This window comes from Podarcis erhardii, assembly GCF_964252035.2.
Source record: "Podarcis erhardii genome assembly, chromosome: 5".
Taxonomy (NCBI): domain Eukaryota; kingdom Metazoa; phylum Chordata; class Lepidosauria; order Squamata; family Lacertidae; genus Podarcis; species Podarcis erhardii.
The window spans coordinates 4,645,228-4,668,879 of NC_138509.1; the positions used below are offsets into that span (position 1 = coordinate 4,645,228).

At 42.7% G+C, this 23,652-nt stretch overlaps 1 protein-coding gene across 2 annotated transcripts in view; it reads right to left on the reverse strand.

Annotated features, from left to right (window-relative positions):
• MPPED1 (metallophosphoesterase domain containing 1) overlaps window positions 1-16,018 on the reverse strand; it is an 89,592-nt gene extending 73,574 nt beyond the window's left edge. Inside the window, exons 1-3 of one of the 2 annotated variants that reach the window (XM_081861032.1) lie at window positions 15,886-16,018; window positions 2,155-2,212; window positions 601-875 (exon numbers count right to left, since the gene is read on the reverse strand). In XM_081861032.1, the coding sequence (XP_081717158.1) occupies window positions 601-752 (152 nt within the window). In that variant the 5' untranslated portion in view covers window positions 753-875; window positions 2,155-2,212; window positions 15,886-16,018. Of the gene's footprint in view, window positions 1-600; window positions 876-2,154; window positions 2,213-13,805; window positions 13,963-15,885 lie in introns of those variants that run through there. The other variant, XM_081861033.1, reaches the window with a different exon arrangement.
• Window positions 16,019-23,652: the final 7,634 nt, after the last annotated feature.

Below are 23,652 nucleotides of genomic sequence, written 5' to 3' on the forward strand. Positions count from 1 at the left end.
TTTTCTTTTCTTTTCCTTCTGGCTCTCAACTTTATTAGAATTGTTCATTTTGCAGTTATGATCTTCCATGTTACATTAAAAGTAAATCACCCTTCAGAGCAATTAACTTTACAGATGTTTTCACGGTACACAAAAAGTCAAAACAAGCACATTAATCTAATTACACTTTAAGCACCCTGTGCCTTTCACATACTGTCAGAATCAAAGTAGGATTTGTCATACGGGTGCTCACACTATTTCATTAGTTGCTGCCATTCTTTTGTCAGTGCAGATCTCTTGAATCTCTAACCAAACAATGAGACTTGTTTTGTTCTTTAAAAGGCTTCATATTAAAATAACTGTTCATGTAAGGGTGTGGGGTGGTTACTGATTAAGGGTATAATACAGTACTAAGCTCCTGCAATTGCCTATTGCCATTTTATTAAATATCAAGGTAAAACAACACAGTGTTCCCCCTTGCATCTGTTAATAAAAACACATGTTTCCCCAAAACACTATTCCCTCGATTCCCGCTTTTGACTGGCCCATCAAATACCACACTGACATAGCAATAACCATTCAGAAGTCTGTGTATAGCAATAACAGAACTAGAATACTTACATTTGTACATGTGGGGGCTGGAAACGTCCCTGGTTAATGTTGTAGAACGTGAATGCCTGTGTCGGGTTTGAGCTGTACTCATCAACTTCAATTATTAGTCTACTGTGCTGATGCCTTCTAGCTGTCATAATGTGCGACTGGGCAAAAGCCATGCTTGCTCTGTGTGAGGATGGTGGTGCTTTTTCAGGGGGTCATCTCCACTATCTTCCTATACGGGCTAAAAATATCCATGTTCGTTCCGTACCTCATCATGCACAACTTTCCCTTCTGAAAACCTAGAAGCAGATTGGGGGGAAATGTAGTTGGCATAAGTGTTTGACAGTTAATCTGCCTGAAATACACTTTATTTAATGTCAGAAGGAGATTTAGGAGAGGAAGATAAATGCTAACAACTTGAACATCTCATTACAAATCTCTCCAACTCAGCAACTTGATGATTTGGTGTGTGTGTGTGTGTGTGTGTGTGTGTGTGTGTGTGTTTTAGTGAGTGAGTAAGGAGGAAAACAAACTTATCAAAGAACACATGGCACAACATGTTCCAATGGTAAGGACTTTGAATCACAAATCTACTGAACAATGCAGTAATGCTTAGAAATTGCATGTCAGTTTTAATGTTTTGCAAACACAATTATTTAATTTTAATTCCCCCCTAGTCTAAGCGTATTAGTGAAGGTTTATATTATTGCTGCAATCTACCGCATGCCTGTGCGTGAAGAGATTACAACCAAGTGTGTGTTCCAAAGAAATCAGTATAAGGTCTGCTTTCTCCTATGGTTCAATGGCACTCATAAAACCATGAATTACCCAGAGGAATGTTGTAACAGTTATAACTGAACATGCTTTGTTGAATCCAGAAAATGTGTGTCACAAATGTACATTCCTTTAATGATTATTTTTTCTCACATACCGGTAAATATTTTTTACAAATTTTCATGAAATTATTTTTTATGAAGACTGGATCTACCAAATCTAAATTGTGGCTCCCACATCTATAAAAATACGACAAACAAATAGCACAATAATGACTATCTAAGGTTTGTGCATTTTTGTCTGCTTTTCCATATATTTACTCAAAATAATCCATTTTCAAAACCTGCAGCCTATTGTTTTGCACTGAGATTATCCACTTCCAGTGTATTTAAAAGTATGTTATTACATAGCCTGAGATCTGCAGGTTGAGGTGGAGCATACACACAATTCTGTAAATGTAAAGGAACATGTCAATGGAAATAATGCTTTTTTGGCACTTTCCCTTTTACCAAGTTTCCCTTCGTAAAATCAAACTATATGTAAATTTGGTAGTTTTTTTAAAAAACAAAAAGAAGTTTAATGGCTTGTGGGGGGATTGCAGAAAACTCTGGAAAAATTATGCATGAGCACTAGGTCATGTGCAGCTTCCCCTTTGGATTCTAACCATAGCATTGGCGTCAGTTTGTTTGTTCACTGTATCAGAATTTTATCACCTCCCAATCTAACATATTTTTAAAATAATTTCATCATTCCAGTCTCAAAATCTCATACTTTTCTCTGCAAGCACCAACAGTGGAAACTTACAGTTTCAAACCACAAATGTTTTCATCATCGCACATTCACACTGTCATTGCTGCACCTCCTGAAAAACACAAAAAATTAACAGAATTAATATCACTGGAATGATCACAGTGATGGTTATGCCCCTCCAAAATAGCACTGGCCTACCGGGGGGCGGGGGGGGGGGAGAGTTGACAACCTGATTTGAAGGAAAATCACATCTTCTATTTGAAAGAATAAAACCACCAAAAACTGTGTGAAAAAAATGTTCATTGTTTATTTGGACTCAGTTGTAATAAACTGGGAATGGGCAATTTGCTAGCTATATTGAAAACATTATTATAAGTCCAGAAGGCCACATTCAATTTGTGAGACAACAAACCATCATTCATAAAACAGTTTGGAGATGATTATTACTTAAATTATTATCCATGTTTGCTCATAAAATATATATGCTGTAAAAGCAAAATGCATGCTTCATCGTAAGTGCAATATTTTACTCTTGATAAAATAAGTTGTATCAGCCCAATAACATTTTATTTTCTGCATAAAGAAGGGAAACCCTGTAACACAGAAATAGAACCATAGTCTTCAGAAGAAAACTCAAAAAGAATTTACAACATTGCATATCTTGGGTTTATTTAGCTGATCACATATTTTAAATACATTTTGAGTTGTTATAGAATGACAATGTGATTGTTACCTTATTATAGTAGAAAATAGAACCAAAGTGATTATTGTTATATATTTTGTCATTTCTAACCCCTGAGCACACTAATGTATAAAGGTGGTATACAAATTGAAAGTGAAATGAAATGAAATCATGCAATTTATCAACAGAAGCATAGGCAACCATTCCACTTCTGAGAAAAATTCAAAATGCTGATTTTGACATTTTAAAAAGATTTTATGGGTTAGTACCAGAGTGTATATGCTGGTTCCTTAAAGAGTGAGTCAGCATACTTGTGAGAGTTGAGTCAGTGAGTGGCTCAGCACAATCTAAAGTATAAAGACTCTTGTGTTTGAAGCAAGTTTGCCCTAAGCCCCCGCCTCTTGGCTCGAACGCTGTTGTATTGAATGGGCACTCTGCATATGCCCCAATATTCAGAAGGCAGCTCCAATTTAGCTCATGGGAGAAATCAATGTCTTTTTCCCATCCAAGTGAGAATCCAGGCAGGAAAGGGGTTTGGAGGAAGGTGCTTTTCCTCCGGAAGACCCCTCCTCATCTCCCCAAATGCCCCTATACTCCAGAAATCTAGTCTGGTTCATTTTAAGCCACAGAGAGGGACAAGCTGCAGGATCAGAACTCTTGCATCTTTTTCAAAGAAGGACCCAAAGAGGAAATGCCCGCAACACACCTCAGTGACACTTGAGGTTCCCAAATGAAACTGGCAAGGAAAGGTGAGGCAGCAATGCAAACCAATTGGGTCAGGACCTAAGAGGTTTGGACGCAGAGCCGACCCTCCCCATTGTGTGCAGTGTTGCTGAGCGGCTGGTAAATCTGTGCAAATGAGAACCTGAAGCAGGTTGCTGCTTCTCTCTTTCCCTGGCCAGGAGATGGAAGAAGCAATGAATGAAAAGGTGGGGAAAGATTTGAGTGGGGTTTTTTTACAAGGAGGGGGAGGGAAGGCTTGCAACTGGGAATTTGGGACTCTGCATAACAAAGTGAGAGGCCATGACGGCTTAAGGGTTTTCATGAAGGTCCTACCTGGCATTTTTGTGGCAATTGAAAACTATAAAGATGGAGGTTTTGGTATTAAGCACAGCACAATCAGCACTTAGCACTTTTGAGGGAAATTCCCATGAAATGGGATTGACAACCCCAGGTCATGGTACTTTCTGATCCAAAAATACACAATCATAATTTGTTTTGTTAATGTTTTAAGATATGCAAAATGAGAAGGTTTGTAGATATTTACCTAATTTATAAGCAACTTAGTCAAGTGTCTAAAACTAGATGCAAGTTAAATGTCTTGCTGGATTGGAGAAGATTTGCCATATGTTAGTTATTCTGTTGTATCAAAAGACAATTGTAGTTTCTGTCCTCTGCTCAAGGAGAACATAGTTGTGAGAGCCCGCATTTGTAGACAGCTTGCAAGTGGAGGGATCTGCAAACCTGTTGGTCTAAACCAGGGGTCAGCAAACTTTTTCAGCAGAGGTCTGGTCCACTGTCCCTCAGACCATGTGGTGGGCCGAATTATATTTTGAAGGGGGGGAAATGAACCAACTCCTATGCCCCACAAATAACCCAGAGATGCATTTTAAATAAAAGCACACATTCTACTCATGTAAAAACACCAGGCAGGCCCCACAAATAACCCAGAGATGCATTTTAAATAAAAGCACACATTCTACTCATGTAAAAACACCAGGCAGGCCCCACAAATAACCCAGAGATGCATTTTAAATAAAAGGACACATTCTACTCATGTAAAAACATGTGAATTCCTGGACGGTCCGCGGGCCAGATTTAGAAGGTGACTGGGTCCCGGGCCTTAGTTTGCCTACCCATAGTCTAAACCTTCCTCTCTGTCATTTTTGCCAAAGCACAATAGTAGGCTCACAGGGTTGTAGTTAAAGAAGTCATTCCATTCACACAGAGACTTCTGCTTGTGCGATAGAACTGACCCTTCCTCTCCTGGCTCCATGCACACTCCAAATATGTTCTGAGTTTTTCCCCGACCCTCTAGAGAACTTTTGGAGGGCACAGAGGGACAAGGGGAGAGGAGAGTGTTGTGCCGGAAGAAGTACTTAAACTAACAGGATCACTGGATACAACCCACACAGTCTGTCTTGTTTCAAGACTCTGCGCTCCTTTCCACAAATCATGAATACTGTAAAGTTTTGTTTGATATACATTTAATAATAAAAAGAATGAGCACATCCCATGTACATGGAACTCTGACGTGTGGAGGGATAAATGGATCACTGGATGCCTCAAGAGGCAAGGAAAACCTCAAGCAGCAGGGCCACAGCCAGGGGTGTTAGAAACCAGTGGCATTGTGAGTGGATTCTCTGAGAGCTTCCACATCTCGCTTTCTGCACTAAAAGGACTAATACAACTATCTGTGGCATGTAAAATCAGCTGTAGTTTTTAGCCTGGTGTGACCTTTCAGAGGCAATACATTATTATTTTATGCACCTTAATAAAGAAATCTCATTCTATGAGATGAATAGGTGTTTATAGGACTTTGGATTTTTGCTTTTTTTTGCTGAAGAATATTTACTCTTCACTCTAACATATTCCATCATTGTTGACATGTCTACAAAAAGTAATTCCATCTTTTGCATTCTGCCATTTTTCAATCACATTTTAGTTGCTCTTTTTATTTACAGATAAGGCAATATTTCTCTGAACTCTTTCTTCCTGATTTCCATTTTTCTAACTCTTTGCTTCTGCTTTCATAATGTCTCTCTTTCCACTATCTACTGTTCCCTGTTCAACTTTTGCTATACCTATACAGTGTATTTCACAAACCCCAGAGTGATTATCTCTTATAACTGCAATCTAATATTGAAACAAAAAACTGCTCACATACAGCATAATATTTATAATGAAGGTTGGAAATACATAAAAATAACAAGAGAGAACGTGGAATTTAAGCGGTTAAAGTACTGGAGAAGACAAGTGCATTTTCATATGATATTTGCAAATCTATAACATGCTGATGATGCAAGGATAAATTGAATGTTAGGGGGAGATAGGAATGAATTGATATCCAGTGGGAAAAGATGGTATCATCAGATGGGTAAAAGTAAAAGTATTTCATAAAATTATTAATCATACAAGGGCTAGGCTACATATGCACCAGAGATGTCTGAATGCACCTTTGTCTTTTTACATTTTCTTCATACAGAAATGCTGGAGGCCTAATCTAATCCATACTACAGAGGGAGCAGATTTACCACCATCCCTCCCTGAGGCTATTTGGAAAAAAGACACATATATGGTTTTCCTAGCAGTAGTGGCAGATTTCCGGCAGCACGAATGGTTCCCCAACAGCAGGGGGCAAGGGGGCACCTCCTGGCTTCCTTTCCAAAGTCTAGTAAGCGCTGGGCTTTGGGAAGAAGGTGTAACAGGAAGCTAGAGTCCCCCCTCCCTCCCCCGACTCCTTCACAAAGCCTAGTTAGCACTTGGCCAACTTTGGGAAGGCAGCGGGATGTCAAATTTTGGCGTCACACAGAGGGCCATATTGCCAAGCTCCGCCTCTGCTAAAACGGGGGGGGGGGGGGCTGACCTTCTTGGACGTGGAAGGGTTAAATTCTCAATTCCCTTGTGCTGCAGTCCCTGTACATATTGGAACTCTCCAGACAATTTAAAAAGTGAGAGAGAGATGGAGGAGCACCTGATAATCTCATCTGCTTCTGAGTAAGACAGGCAGGTTTCTACCTTCTGAAGTCTGTTCACAATTCATCTGTATGTGCTTCTCAGTGCTCCTCTATATGGCCAGTATACTGAGCCTCATACAGATTCGCTTACATGCAGCTTACATGGTGAGCCACTTCCCATTAACCCTTCATTCATCCTACACTTTCCAGTGCATTTCCCTGTGACCTCCCTAACTACAGAAAGTCTGCATTTATATATATATATGTTGATTTGCTCCACTGAGGTGCCCTAGCACTTTAACCCACTTTGATTGTGAAAACCTAAATTTGCACAAACCTAAATTATTGGTAAGCACTTGAGCCCCTCCAACTGTCTGGAGACACTTTCATGCATGCAAGTTCCTGCACACGGAGGAAGCACGACTCCCTTCACCTCAGTTGTAATCCTCATTCTCTTGCTTGACAACAGAGAATACCTATGCAATGAAGCACTTTGCTAGAACTGCTGCTTGCTGAGTTCCACTTAGTTCCTCACTCAAACATAGGCACATCACTTATTGTTTCTCAGCAGCAGTGACACTTCCAGGAACCCAGCATCTAGGACCACCTCTGCCTAGATGCTGGAGTGAAGGAGGTACTAGAGTTTAAAAGCTTGGGATTTCTATTACCTAATCCAGAGGTTTTCAACCTTTTTGGGTCCATGGGTCCCTTGAGCAACTACATTCTTTCTGTGGCACCCATGTGAGGCTCAGGAGCCCAGTTAGGTCACCCTTGCCTGCAGAGCTGGCAGCCTCTCACCCTTTTTCAAACACCCTCCCTTGTGAAGTGTTCCCTCTCTGAGCTGCCCCTCTCCTGCCCCAAAGAGAGGTGCCTCCTCACAATGCCCCATAGGGGCCTGGGACTTGTCTGTCCATTCCCAACAACGAGGGCTGGCGGACTGCCTGGCTGGGCTCCCTCACCCACTTGCTTGCTTACTCCAAGGACGCCTCAGCTCCTGGAAACCAGCACCCCCTGGCTAGCCCCAGAGACACCATTCACATGGGGAGCTTATAGCCAGGGCTGCTGCAACAAACAGCTGTGCAAGCCTTGGGGAGGCAGAGATGCAAGAGGGCATCAGAGGGAGGGAGGGAGGGAAGGAAGGAAAGAGGGACAGAGGCCAGGGTTGCCCATGGCACCCCTGACCATTATTCAAGGCACCCCAGGGTGCCAAGGCACACTGGTTGAAAACCACTGACCAAATCAGTAACTTTCCACCAATTTATGGAACTGACATCAATACTAGTATGAACTGACATTTAGGCATCTGCAGTCTGAAGTCAATGATGTGCGTAAATACTGGCAGAACTGAGAACCCTGAAATAACGGACTTAGTTGAAAATGTAAATGAATGAACCTTTTTCAAAAGTGTAATTTTAAGTTGAAACTGTGCCTAGCATGGAAATATGCACTTACAAGCCAACTCATTAAAATTTGACTGCATTATATATCTGCCATTACTGTCAATGGGAGTTAAACAAGCATCTTGAAAGGAGAACCAAATCCTTTGGGACACTTTAAACTGCAATCTATAGTGATTTCTCACTTTCTCTCTCCACTCCCATAACTTTCTTGGAATACAGCACAATTATGGATTAGTATTCAAAACCAAAAAACCTAAGCCTATTTCTAACTAGATGTAAACATGAAACATTTTTAAACCACTTTGGTTTTTGAGCAGTTTATTTATATAATGGTCAATTACAACTAAGTGCACTTCCAGATTTGTAGGACTAGTCACTAAAAGGCAAGAGGCTATTAGGCAGAAAATCTCCTGAGTGTCCTGTATCCATACTTGCAAGAAGGACTGTCTGTGATTGCCTGGGTCAGTGGAGCCTGTTGCAGATCAGCTAAAATGATATTGCAGCAGTGACCAGTTCAACCACAAAGTAAAACTGAGGAAACTGAGGAAGAATTAAATGGGCTGGCAGAGAACTAGGCATTGAGAGTGCAGGGGACAGGACAGAAATTCAGAGAGGCCAAAGGACCACAAGACAAACACAAGTACCAAAGAGAGATTTATATAAGTGTTTATATGCTAATGCTAGACGCCTCCAAGCGGGAGTGCTTTGTCTTTGAGGATGGCATTGATATAGTACGCATAATAGAAACCTGGTGGAATGGAAAGAACCAGTGGGGCGTTGTTATCGCTGGATATAAAGTCTACAGGAAGCAAAAAGAAGGGTGTACCTAAGGTTGTGTCGCTCTGAACGTCACAGACAGCATTGAATCCCGCTAGCTAGAAATCCCCAAAGTGACAAATACTTCTATAGAATCATTGTGGGTGGTGATACTGGGCCCCAGGGGTCCAGGGAGATCTTGAGATGAATAATGAAATCAAGCATCAAAAGAGGACACATTGTAGTAATGAGTGGCTGAAACTACCCTCACACAGACTGGCTGCATATGTGCTCCAGTCATGACAAGGAGGTAAAATTTCTAGAGACCTTAAATGACTGTAGCCTAGAACAGTTGGTGGTGGAACCAACCAGAGGGGTGGCAACCTTGGACCTAATTTTGAGAGGCACTCAGCACCTGATGTGAGATGTATGTGTTGTTGAGCCATTTGGGAGCAGTGACCATGGTGCTATTAAATTAAATATACATGTAAATGATCAATTGCTAAGAATCTCCAACACAGTGCATTTGATTTCAAAAGAGGAAACTCCCCCAAATGAAGAGAAAGTTGGTAAATAGGAAGTTGAAAGGCAAAGTCAAGAGGGTCAAAGCACTTCAAAATATTTGCGAGTTGTTTGAAAACAGAGTACTGTATTAGAAACTCAACTGGAGTGTGTACCGCAGATCAAGAAAGGTACCATGAGGATCAAGAGAACACCAGTGTGGTTAATGAGCAGAGTTGGAAGGGACCCCAAGGGTCATCTAGTCCAACGCCCTGCAATGCAGGAATCACAGCTAAAGCGTCCATGACAGATGGCCATCCAAGCTCTGCTTAAAAACCTCCAAGGAAGGACAGTCAAAGCAGCTTTTAGAGGCTTTCTTCAAAAAACTGAAGGCTTGTCCCCAAAAAAGGAAACAAGAACACAAACTTGGGGTGGGGAGGTTCAAGCAGGCAGTAAGGAATGCTAAAATAGAATTTGAAGAACACATGGCTAAAAATGTTAAGTCCAACAACAGGAAGTCCTTTGAATATATTAATAGCAGGAAGTAGCAAGGAGACAGTTGGACCCTTGGATGATAAAGGAGTCAAAGGAGTGCTAAAGAATGATAGGGGTTGAGGAGAAGCTGAATGAATACCTTCCATCTGTCTTCATGATAGAAGATATAGGGCAGGTGAACTAACCTTTGCAGGAGGTGAGTTTGTAAAACGAAGGGAGATAGTGGTGATGAGAGATGAGGTTCTAGGACAAATAAACAAAACAAAAACGGAGAAATCACTGGGTCCAGATGGAATCCAACTGAGAGTACTCATGTGAAAATGCTGATCTTCTAACATAGATATGTAACTTGTCTCTCAGAGCAGCATCCATACCCAAGGACTAGAAAGTACCCAAGGCAACATGTTTTTTAAAACATAGATCCAGCAGAGATCCTGCAAATTACAGGCTGGTTAGCTGAATGCCCCCAGAAAACTGGTGGAAAGTATTGTTAAAGATAAAATAACCAAGCACACTGGGGAACAAGCCTTACTGAAGCAGAGCCAGCCTAGCTTCTGCAAAGGGAAGGTTTGTCTCATAAACCTGATAAAGTTCTTTGAAAGTGTCAGCAAGTGTACAGATAGAGGTGATCCAGCTGACATAGTGTACCTGGACTTTCGAAAAGCTTTGGACAAAGTATCCCACCAAAGACTCCTTAGTAGGTTTAGCAGTCACTGAATACAAGGATAGGTCCTCTTGTGGATCAGGAATTGGTTAAAAAATGCATAACCAAAAAAGAGGACAAACAAGGACACGTTACCATAAACTCTGCAGATGCTGATTTAAATGTATAGATGCAAATTCAGACACAACATCTAGAAACACATCTCATCATAGAAGAGAGGACAGTGATCAGGTTCCTTGTGAGTCTTCTCAGTCTACTGCCCAGGTATTGTTGAGGAGCCATCCAGTTGGTGTTGGTGAGCCCCCTTCTCTATTGGAGTTGGGCACAGTCCTTCAAATAGAGGACTGTCCTCTATTAAAGAAGAGACATGGACAGACATCCTGGTCCCTTTCTTCAAAGCTCTCTTCCCTTGCATTTTTCCTTACCATCCCATGCCTTAATTTTCTCTGTTAACATTTCTGTGGCACCATCACTTGTCTCTAGGAGTAATTTAATGAAGAGTAGCCTCACCTCCCTGTCTTCTCACTTCTCATTTTTGATCCTTCATATACTAACATCTCTCCTTATTTTTCCTTATGAAGCATTCCCTTCCCCTACTTCTGTTTTGCTTTCTCCCCAGGAAATTCTATTTGAGTGCAGCATGTATGAACACCTGTGACTGTACATAAATTGTCGCCCACTCTTATCCAAGTCCTTGTCTAACATATATATAGGATAGGAACAATCTGTCTTCATTTTATATCTGTAAAATGAGACGGGCTCCAAATCTAATTAAGTCCATAAATAAAGAATTGTAGACAAGAAGGATAACATGTTCTTGGTAAGTTCTTATAAATCAGACTAATTCCATGCAAAATGTAAGAGGAAAACAAAGGAACTGTTCATTTACAGGAAAATTAGGACTCACAGTGAAAGACTAATTATATTTGTCAGTGTTCTGCATCAAAATGACACCTGACCATCTATTTATTTAATGACTCCAAATCCAGATATTAAATGTTTTTCCATGATTTACTTTCTACAATGATCAAATTGTGATATAGTAAAAATGGTTTTCCTTTACCGTGCTAGACTTTTTAAATTTGTTACAACTCAAAATATAGCCTGATTTTAAGAACAATTCATTTGCTTGCTGCCGGTTAATTACCTAACGAATTTAACAGGATTTTTTTTTTAAAAAAAAGAAAACATTCACTCTTTAATTAGTTTCTAAAACTAATGGAGAAAAATGATTCTTATGTTACATTAGTCATTTTATTTAAAAGCATTTATAAAGAGAAGTTTAAACAAAAAATGAATGATGCTGTTGCATGTATGCCTTGTGTAAAACAAGAAATGATGCAGGTTTCCAGAAATCTATTCACAAATCTTTGTTGCAAAAGCAACAAATAATACTTTGGCACCTGACAAGGTGGGCTGTAATCAAAAAAACCTTAAGCCATTATTATTATTTAAGCATTTCAAGTGCTACAGGTCTCTTAGTTTTCAATCAATCAGAAAGAAACATGTTATAACGTATAATTTTAAAAAAACTTCATCCTCTCCTTAATAATCAAACAATACCAATGAGTTAAAGTGCAAATCATTTCGTTTGCAATTCTACACATTAGAGATGGGTACCCCCCCCCCGACAGAAAAAAAAGGTTTGTAAGGCCTTTGGACAGGAGCTTTATAATTTTTGAACAATGAACTTTTACACTGTTGGTATTAGTTAAATGTGAAATAGTGGAACTTAAAATAGTAAAAATGCAGTAATTTCATCTGCTGTCTGGCTTGGTACTATCACTAGAAACTAAGTCAGTGATTTTTGTGACCAATTTGTTTAAGGATTTATGTTTAGAAAATTCAGGCAAAAATATTCACCTATAAATAAATTCATAGTGAATTTGTTTTCTGTTTTTCTTTTTATTATGTATTTTGTTGTATGTATTTTGTGAACTGCCCTGAGATCAATGGATGAAGAGCAATATACAAATTTAATAAATAAATTGAACAAAAACAAAAGTTAATAGCACTCCTACCAAAAAAAGAAGAAAAAGTGCCTTCTACTTTCAGTGGAAAGGAACATCCAAACGTAAAAAGCTAGCTTGAAGCTTCCAAATGCCTTGTGACACTCAAGTCTCACCCTTTTTCTGCCCCACAGTCCCCACACAAATAAATCCCAGAGCACTCCAATCCCACCCCTACACACCAATTCTGGATCCAAATCTGTTCCCCTTTGCTTTCTTTGGTCACTCACCCCTTATAACCCTTACCACACTATTACCACACCCCTTAACACACCTCCACAACACAGAGTACTGCCTTTCTGTTTCCTAAAGTAAGGCACCAATGGATCTGACATGGCTCTCCATATCACTTGAAGAAGGGTTCTACTTTATCTTTAGGCAGGTTATTCATCACTATTTCTAATGTATAACCTAAATCTCTTAACCCATCATTTAATCAATTTACTCGTTATCTATCTTCTGTGAGCAGGTGTAGGGAGGGAGAAAACAGCTTAAAGCTGCCAGGCACAGTGCCACCTTTTTCCCCTTCTTCTCTCCTACACACCTAATGTAAGGACAAAGAGAGAGTAGGAGGACTTCATTACTAGGGGTAGATGGTTTTACACTCAAATTTTCATTAACGTGTTTATGATGCAGAAAGGAAGTACTGTATTCCACACCCTCAATCAACCAACTCCTTCCAAATCCAAACCGAAAACGGTGACATATTTAATATGATGCCAGCATAGCAGGCAAGGTTTTCAAGGGAAGGTGATCTTATACTGAAAATGGCCTTCCATCGCAAGAACAAGATTTGGCAACAAATTTCACATATGCAGTATTATCATCAAATTAAGTAATTAAACTGCAGATGATGGTGGTAATGGTTAATTGTTATGCTTCAGATAAGCCACCATACATAAGATCTTACAAAACATGTGATCAGTAGGACCCTTTCCAGGCACATCACAATCTAAACAAGGATGACACTGGTATTCATGTATTCTATTATAAAAAGTAATTAACTCTCCCTTGTAAATAGCAACATCCCCTGGAAGTTTTTGCCTCATCTACTAAAGATGGTCGGACTGGAATTGTTTAGGTAAAACAATGCAAATGAGGTCTGTGAACTTCCTGGACTGTCTGAAGTGAACAATTATTTCCATAACTTCCGTGAGCATTATTTGTTATAGCTTGCCTATATAAAAAAAACTGCAACATAAAGGTTGTTCAACAAAACCATAATATGCTGCTTCTCATAAGTGGCCCTTCGAAACTTAAGCCATGTACACACAATACATTTAAAGCATGCCCCTCCCTCCCCCAATTATCATGGGAACTGTATTCTGTTAAGGGCCCTGGGAATTGTAACTAGGGGTAAACCAGGATATACAACCCCGATATCTATAGATGATAGGAGGACTGTAACAGCTATTGGCCATCTTTACACTGAGACCAATAACACCTCCAATATAACAAACAGATGTAAACTATAGAAATAAACATCAACACTACTATAAATGAACAAGCTACAGATTTTACCTTTAAGATTGGATCACATTATTATTGTAAAACTGAATTCCTAATTCAGAAAAGCAGCTAAAGGTATTGGTATCAATTGTGAGACAGATTCCTCGGTCACACTCTAGATAGAACATTGCTTACAAGATGTCAAAAATCCTAGCAGTCATATCACTTCCTAAACCTTAAGATGGAGAAAAGGAGAGAGAGAGAGTGTTCATAAATATGCAGTGCGCTAACTTATATATGCATACAATATACATTCCCTGCAGGTAGAAATTTTAAGGTTGCAATTTAATAAAAATTGCCTATCATGTGAGATAATGAAATAAACCTTGAGATGACAGTTTAAACATATCATTACGACTCCATGGATAAATTACAGCCTAGCATATACCAGCTTTTTGCCATACTTAACGGCATATGGGATCACACTTAATAAGATTTCAAGAAAATACATTTATTAAGGCGAAAGCATTTTAAACACAGTATGAATTTAAGTGTCCAAATTTTACATGTCCAAAAACATTAAACTGTTGTTGTTACTGTTGTTGTTAGTGTTTTTGTTTTTCCAGGTCCATTACATCCTACTGTTCTCTTTCAAATTCTTAAACTCCAATATAGTTTCTCCAGTATTTTTCCCAAAGGAATTCTCAATGGCCTGCTACCTTGAACATACATACATACACAGATACATACATATTACTGTGCTTTACTAGAAGGAACTTTCAAAATTTAATACCCTCAATTTCATTGACAGATGTGCCGGAACAATAGTCTGTTACACCATGGGCTAGTGACTTTTGCTACATCCAACATTAACTAACATACTGGGACATAATTATGCTTCAAGCAGACACCAGTGCTTCTGCAGGGTGAAGGCAATGAATTCACTTACTGATCCCAAACAGAAAAACAATGCTTTAGGTTACTAGCCACTGACATGACTTCAATTTTTGTTTTATTACTACCACTGACAAAGTAAAATGTAGGGCAGAGGACACAAGTTGTCCAAGTTGTCCAGCGATGCTCTAACCCAAACTCCAAGACCCCAACGCAGCTGAAGTTAGTCCTATGGCGAAGAGCTTCAATGCAACGCAATTCAATGGCATTTACTTCTGAGCAAACCCCCTTGAATTACAAAATAAAAAAATTCCTTCCAGTAGCACCTTAAAGACCAACTGAGTTAGTTCTAGGTATGAGCTTTCGTGTGCATGCACACTTCTTCAGATACATGTGAATGTATGTGAATGTATGTGAGTGTGCATGCACACGAAAGCTCATACCTAGAACTAACTCAGTTGGTCTTTAAGGTGCTACTGGAAGGAATTTTTTTATTTTGTTTTGACCATGGCAGACCAACACGGCTACCTATCTGCCCCTTGAATTACATTTAACTTCTGGCGTTGGTGTCAGCAGGATAGGGGCCAACCTTAAGCACATTTTACCCGGAAGAAACACGTGAAGATTTCGGTGAGCATCCCTAATAAGCCTTGCCGGGGCTGCAGGATGATCCGGGTTGGAGCCGGTTTCCAATGGATTATTTAAACATTTCCAATTTTAAAGGGGGAAGAAGAAAACCAAGCATATGCGCAGGCACGAAAAAGTGCCGGGTTTGGAGGGAGCACGGGCTTCCGAGGATTTAGGGACCCCTTGCAAAGTCACCCGCGGACAAGATGCAGGAGGCTCTTAAGAAATCGGGGGCTGGAGGAGGAGGAGGAGGAGGAGGAGCTGCTCCGGGAAAGCGCCGAGCGGCGGAGGGAGCGCGGCGGAGGGACGGGGGAGCCCGCCGGGCCGAGGTCGGCGTCCTGCAGCCGCCCAGCCCTGCAATGCCTCCTTCGCCCGGAGGAGCCTCCGCGGGAACTCGGCAAAGTCCGGACTAACTTCCCGGCTTGGCGGCGGAGAGGGAGACCCCGCCGCCCCGTCCCCTCCGCCGCCGCCCCGTCTCCCGCTCCGCTTTGTTCGGAGCCCCGAAGCAGCCGGGAAGAAGGATCTAGAAGCGGGAGGCAGGAGCCGCCGACACGCGAACACGCGCGCCCGCACACACACACGAGCCGGGGGAGGGAGACGCGTGACAGGCAGAGCGCGGCGGGTCGCTTACCTTCTTCCGAGACCAGGCGGAGGAGGGAGCGGGGAAAACCACAAAGCCCGCGAAAGCCCTCGGCGGGGAGGAAGGCGAAGGAGAGGCGCCCAGGGGCTTCCCAGAAGGAGAAGGAGGAGAAGCAGCCGCCGCCGCCGCCGCGCGCTCTCTCGCCTGCCTCGCCCGCGTGAGGGAAGCGGCCCCCATCGCGGCTTCGGCGGGGCGGGCGGGAGAAGCGCCTCCCCGGCAGGCAGGCAGAGGCAGGCCGGCCCTCCTCCTCCGCCTCCTCCGCCGCCTCCTCCTTGGGCAGGGGGTGCCCGCCTCGCCCCCCGCGCCAATGGCGGGGTGGCTCCCTCAGCGCCGCCCGCCCGCCTCTCCCTGTCCCGCCAAGGCGTCGCCTCCCTTCGCCGCTTCACCGCCTCGCTCGCTCTCCCGCCAAGACTCGCTTCTCCTCAGGGAGCGCGGCTCTGCCTCTCGCTCCTCTTCTTCTTCTTCTTCCTCCTCCTCCTCCTCCTTTGAAAGCGCGCAGCCATCTCTGGCAACGGGGCTCCCGCTCTCCCCTCCCCCTTCGCCCCCACCTCTTCCTGGGGGGCCCCCAATGCGCCTCGCCACCCCCCCCAACCAGAGCCCGGACGCCGCCGCCGGCTCAGCCCCCTCGGAGACGCGCCTCCTTCCCTCGCTCGCTCCCCGGCCTGAGGAGAAAGAGCAGCGGGGGGGGGGGGGGACACGACCACTCCGAGGGGCGCATTGGGGGCCGCCCTCGCCCACCGACCCCACAGGCGGGTGTGTGGGGGGGTGTGAGGGATTCGGCCGGCCGCACGTGTGGAAAGGACCTTGGGGTCCGAGGGGCTCAGCAGTTCCGGGTCTGACCCTCGGGGGGCCCTCCACACGTATCTGAAGAAGTGTGCATGCCCACGAAAGCTCATACCAAGAACTGACTTAGTTGGTCTTTAAGGTGCTACTGGAAGGAATTTGTTTTGTTTTGACTCCCAGCCCTATAACTCTATGGCTGTGAGGAAGAACCAGGTGCACCAAAGAAAGATGGCTGGGCGGCAGTAGCACGTGTGAAAAGGGTCTTGGGGGACCCCAAGCTGAACATGAGGGAGCAGTGTGGTGCAGCAGAAAGAAAGCAAGCTAATGCAATTCTAGGCGCATCAAGGGAATTCTAGTGTCCAGATCAAGGGAAGTAATAATCTCCCTCTATTCTGCCTTAGTCAGACCACACTTGGAATGCTGTGTCCAGTTCTGGGCACCACAATTGAAGAAGGATGTTGGCAAGCTGGTGTGTAGAGGAGGCGACCCAGATGATCAAGGGTCTGGAAAGCCTTATGAGGAATGGTTGAAGGAGCTGGGTATGTTTAGCCTGGAAAAGAGGAAACCGAGAGGAGATAGAATCATAGAATGATAGAGTTGGAAGAGACCACAAGGGCCATCGAGTCCAACCCCCTGCCAAGCAGGAAACACCATCAGAGCACTCCTGACATATGGTTGTCAAGCCTCTGCTTAAAGACCTCCAAAGAAGGAGACTCCACCACACTCCTTGGCAGCAAATTCCACTGTCGAACGGCTCTTACTGTCAGGAGGTTCTTCCTCATGTTTAGGTGGAATCTTCTTTCTTGTAGTTTGGAGCCATTGCTCCGTGTCCGCTTCTCTGGAGCAGCAGAAAACAACCTTTCTCCCTCCTCTATGTGACATCCTTTTATATATTTGAACATGGCTATCATATCACCCCTTAACCTCCTCTTCTCCAGGCTAAACATGCTCAGTTCCCTTAGCCGTTCCTCATAAGGCATCGTTTCCAGGCCTTTGACCATTTTGGTTGCCCTCCTCTGGACACGTTCCAGTTTGTCAGTGTCCTTCTTGAACTGTGGTGCCCAGAACTGGACACAGTACTCCAGGTGAGGTCTGACCAGAGCAGAATACAGTGGCACTATTACTTCCCTTGATCTAGATGCTATACTCCTATTGATGCAGCCCAGAATTGCATTGGCTTAGGAGAAACATCTTCAAATCTCTCAAGGGCTGTCACATGGAAGATGGAGCAAGTTTGTTTTCTTCTCCTCTGGAGGGTAGGACTCAGACCATTGCCATCAGGAAAGAAGATTCTGGCTAAACATCAGAAAAAACTTTCTGATAGTAAGAGCTGTTCAGCAGCGGAACAGACTCCCATGAAAGGCGGTGGACTCCTCCTTTGAAGGTTTTTTCGAGTTGAGATTTTTGCATTGCAGGGGGTTGGACTAGATGACCCTTAGGGTCCCTTCCCTACTGTTCTGTGATTCATACATTATGTATTTATCTGCTACAATCTCTTTTTGCCCTTCTGCTAATGTGCTCAATGTGGCTAACATTGTAAAGTCATGGCTTACAATCAAACATGATATGAAGTGGGTGGGGGGAAAAATGCAAAGGAAACTAATGCGCAGAACTCTCTGCACCCAAAGCCAGAAGTCACTTATGGCTCAGTTTAATCTACCTCACAGGGCTACTGTGACTTGTAGCATGCTCTTGTGAGTCATCAAAAAGCCATGCTGGTAACAGTACACTAGAGCAGTGGTCTTCTACCAGTGTGCCTTGAATGATGCTCAGGTGTGCCATGGGCAACCCTGGCCTCTGTCCCTCTTTCCTTCCTTCCCTCCCTCCCTCCCTCCCTCCCTCTGATGCCCTCTTGCATCTCTGCCTCCCCAAGGCTTGCACAGCTGTTTGTTGCAGCAGCCCTGGCTATAAGCTCCCCATGTGAATGGTGTCTCTGGAGCTGGCCAGGGGGTGCTGGTTTCCAGGAGCTGAGGTGCCCTTGGAGTAAGCAAGCAAGAGGGTGAGGGAGCCCAGCCAGGCAGTCCGCCAGCCCTCGTTGTTGGGAATGGACAGACAAGTCCCAGGCCCCTATGGGGCAGTGTGAGGAGGCACCTCTCTTTGGGGCAGGAGAGGGGCAGCTCAGAGAGGGAACACTTCACAAGGGAGGGTGTTTGAAAAAGGGTGAGAGGCTGCCAGCTCTGCAGGCAAGGGTGACCTAACTGGGCTCCTGAGCCTCACATGGGTGCCACAGAAAGAATGTAGTTGCTCAAGGGACCCATGGACCCAAAAAGGTTGAAAACCTCTGCACAAGAGAATCAGCAGTCCGTGTCCCAAACTCCTCAGTGGCTACTGCAGAGGGAGAATTTACCCTTAGTAACTCTTCTGGCTTACTTTCATCTCTCAGTAGTCAACTTTCAGACCTGACACAAATGCTTTGTACATATCACCAACTTAAAGCAAGGCTGGGTCATTCTTTTTCTCAATTAAGATTGAAGCAGGTTTGGCAAGGGGAACACATCAGAACACAGCATTTTGTCAAAAATGACAGGACAGGTACAGAATAGGTACGGACTGTGGCTAACGTCATGGGTACAACACTTATTATTAATTAATTAAATTTGTATACCGCCCAATACCTACAGGTCTCAGGGTGGTTCACAGGATAAAATCAGAATATAAAACCACAAAGTACATAGAACAAAAACAACCGAATAAGCCCCCCTCAAACACATTTTAAAAGAGCAGGGGATGTCAATTAGCCAAAGGCCTGGTTAAAGAGGAACATTTTTGCCTGGTGCCTAAAGGTGTATAATGAAGGCATCAGGCCAGCCTCCCTAGGGAGAGCATTCCACAAACGGGGAGCCACCACTGAAAAGGCCCTACTCTTGGGTTGCCACCTTTCGGACCTCGCGTAGAGGTACACAAAGAAGGGCCACTTCCCAAACATGGGCATAGCCAGGCTTTATTTTAGTGGATACAGAACCAAGTTATCTGTGATGCAATTGGTCAGTTAAGCATTTTTATTTATTTACTTGATTTGGGGGGGCAGCTGCCCCCCCACTACGCCCCTGTTCCAAACCAGATGTAGGGATGTACTGTATGCAAAGTTAACGGAAGTGTACATGACCTTTAGAACTAAATTATCTGTCTCCATGTATGAATGCTATTAATGTGAGATTTAAAATCAGTTACGCCCCAATGTACACATGTAGAAGATGCAAACACCAATTTAAGCATCACTTTTTGCAAATGATTTAGAATCCCACAAAAATCACAGAAAACAATGCATTGGAATGGTTCTGTAAATTAACATTTTGCTATTTTTTAGCACTGTGATTGTGAAAACAGTAGGAAAAACTGGATATTTGTAATCTGAGGATATTTATACGTTTGCCACAAGGGGATGAAAGTTGCATACAATAAAATACCAAAATCAAAAACTCACAGTGCCACTTAAAATATACCCCCAGGAACAGAAACACTTCACAAATAGAAATTATTTCAACTAAATGTCAACAGGGAAGATGCCAGACAAATCTCTGCAGGGATAGCATACTGTAGAGTGGGAGCTATTATTGATAAAGCGCTACTCCTGATCTTTGCCAATCAAACCTGAGTGAAAGGTAAAACATGGAGCTGATATCCAGGATCAGGGAGGGAAATTTGTGACCAGACGCTCCCTGATAGGTTTTAAGGAGTATAATGTAACATTATTTCTAAGCTATAAAGACATAAGAAGAGCTCTGCCGAATCACACCAAGCCTATCTAGCTCATGGTTTCCCACAGTGGGCAGCCAGATGCCTATGAAAAGGTTGCATGCAGGACATGCGATCAATAGGCCTTTGCCACTGCTCTTCGCCAGTGGCTGACATCCCAAGGCATAAAGTCAGCATGGCTGGGAAGCAGCATTCCTGAAGGCCGTTGCTCTTCCTAGCATGACAGTCTTGGGGGGCCAGCTTGCTTTAGCAGGCCTAGCATCAGCACCCAACAGGGTGGGGCAAATGCCAGGGGCCACAAACATTAACATTAACGCCCCCCCAGGGGGGGGGGCCACTGGCATCCCTTATGGCAGTGGTTCCCAAACTTTTCCCTCTGAGCCACACTTTCAGAAGAAAAATTTGCTCGTGCCACACCAAATTTTATATTGGTAAGAAATACACTGGGAAACAAAAAGAGACAACTAGCAGTGCTTGATTTGCAAGATAGAACCACTTTTTATTTATTTTATTTTATTATTTATTTTATTTTTATTTTCCCTTTACCATCATATGAAGATTTACTCCCTTATTTTCATGGCCTTATTTGTCTTCCAGACTGATAGGCATTAACTATAGTCTCAGTAATACAAGTTAAGTATTAGGAAAAATTATTGAATATTTAGCCCAAACAGGGACTTGGCCAAGGCTGTCCTGTAAGCTCACAGAATTTGTCTCCTAGATGGTGGCGAAACTGCTAAACAATGACAGTTTGCACTCTTGCTATTTTCAGACACACATCACCTGAGAGTTTGGGGGTGGCTGTTATTTTTTTTGGTGGGGGAGTGTTCCACATCAATACCCAGTTCTTATGGATTGTAAGAGAAAATAATGGACAGGCAGAGCAGTTGCTGCTTATTCCAATAACTCTACATTTAGCATGGTGGGGTTTGGGAAAGAATAAAATTTGGATTTAAAATAATGAAATTGGCTTTAAAATTGTTTTGTTTTTTTTAAATGCATATAGTAACTGCAATATTGCTTTTAAAACGTTAAAGGTAAAGGTACCCCCTGACTGTTAGGTCCAATCATGGACAACTCTGGGGTTGTGGCGCTCATCTCGCTCTATAGTCTGCAGACAGCTTCCGGGTAATGTGGCCAGCATGACTAAGCCGCTTCTGGCAAACCAGAGCAACGCATGGAAACACCATTTACCTTCCCGCCGGAGTGGTACCTATTTATCTACTTGCATTTTGACGTGCTTTCGAACTGCTAGTTGGGCAGGAGCTGGGACCAAAAAATGGGAGCTCACCCCGTCGCAGGGATTCGAACCGCCGACCTACTGATCGGCAAGCCCTAGGCTCCGTGGTTTAGTCCTAGGCTACAGTTGAACTGTTATTTTCATAACTTTTGGGGGTCAAAGTGGGGGGTCCACTGCACTCAAAGCTATGTATCTACTTAGACCTCGGCCTTCCTTCTCCAATCTACTTATCAAAACAACTGATCAACACTTAACCCAGTAAATTGGAGGGAAACCTTCAAGCTTTCCATTGTCAAAATTAAGCACAGAGGGTCAAAAATATTGCTGCCTATGCTTTATGCCAAAATGTCTTGTCACTTTCGGAAATGTCATGGTACATTTATGATTGTCTCTTCAATCTGCCGGATTTATTTGTATCTCATGTCTTTGTTCTCCTGGTCACAATGCAGATGTCCAGAGCCTGTGCTTATGCTCAAAGCTGGTCTTGTACTGTCTATAAATACGTGGGTTGTGAAGTACAGCAAAGGAGAAGTCATTTGCATTGCTCACCTACAGTTGCTGTAAAGCGCAGCTGGCTTTGAAGGACTTTGAGAGGTAGAAATCCTTGCCCTACAGTTTATTGCTATAGATAATATTCAAAGTGCCATGCTGCTTTTTTTCCTTTTTCTTATAAGTTATTATTTTTCAGCTGTATCATAGAGGTAAATCACACAACCACCCACACTGCCAAAATCCTTGAGCACTTTCCTCTACTATAGATATGTCTTGGAGAAAGACCCATACTTTTGCTGTCTGCAGTTTTGCTCTTTGGATCTTTTTCACATAAACCATTTCAACGTATGGTTATTGTCAAGCAAGTATCTTGAATTATGGTTGCAATCGTGGCCAGGTAGCTGCAGGTAGTATTTAGTTCACATGAACTAATATGGATCAGAATGGTGTGATACTTGTGGCTATGGGGAGGTAGGAACTGTATCTCAACTCCGGTGAGATGGGACAGTGGATCATCATTCATGGACGAAATGAAAAAAAATTGCCCATTGCTGCTTTAAAGAACATTTTTGGTTATTTACAGTAATGCTTGATGGAGCATTTAAGGGAGCACATTACATGACCCGGAAGCTGTATGCCGGCTCCCTCGGCCAATAAAGCGAGATGAGCACTGCAACCCCAGAGTCGGTCACAACTGGACCTAATGTTCAGGGGTCCCCTTACCTTTACTATTATCTATGCATGGTGATGGTTTATTTATTTACACTATTGCATTCTGCCTGTCTGAAAATTATTACATTTGAAGTCCCTCTGACCATTGTCCTTTCAACACAGAAAAGTATCCGAACAGTTATTTCAATATATTCATTTATTAAAAACATTTCTTTACCACCTATCAGCAATGATTTCATAATGTGTTGTATGGCAATGCAGAGATATAAAAATACAGATGCACACACACATATATATCAAATTGGGAATATATATTTATATTTCACATATATTTATATACCAGCTGTTGGGTTCTGTTTCTGTTATACCCTCTGTGGCTTTCATTAAGTACACATGGGGCAAAAATAAATAAATTACAAATGACAAGACTTTTGGAGAGGTCAAAACTTGTTCCCCCAGGAAATGGCGGTCTCCAAGGGAAGTTTTTGTGAAGGTTTAGGATTAAATGATCAAGTATTTTAAGCTATTTGCCATTCTCGTATCTTAACACTTATTATTTTGTTGTTCCCGATGTTTTTCAGTTAACCATGGAAAATTTCTAGATGGCTTTAAAAGAGTATTAGATGGATACATGAAAGGGGGGGGGTGCTATCTTGGTTGCTATACTCTCATCCACAGTAAAAGGCGTGAAACTTATTTAAGAGTAGGAAAATAGAAAACTGAGAGAAACTGAAATGGACAGGTTTGTCCATTTCTAATCAGGTTATATCTACACCAACAATGATTCTAATACAGTTAGATGTCATTAATTGTATACTAATTGTCCTCCTGATTTGTACTTCATAGATTGTACAGCACTCCAGGGTAGATGAGGT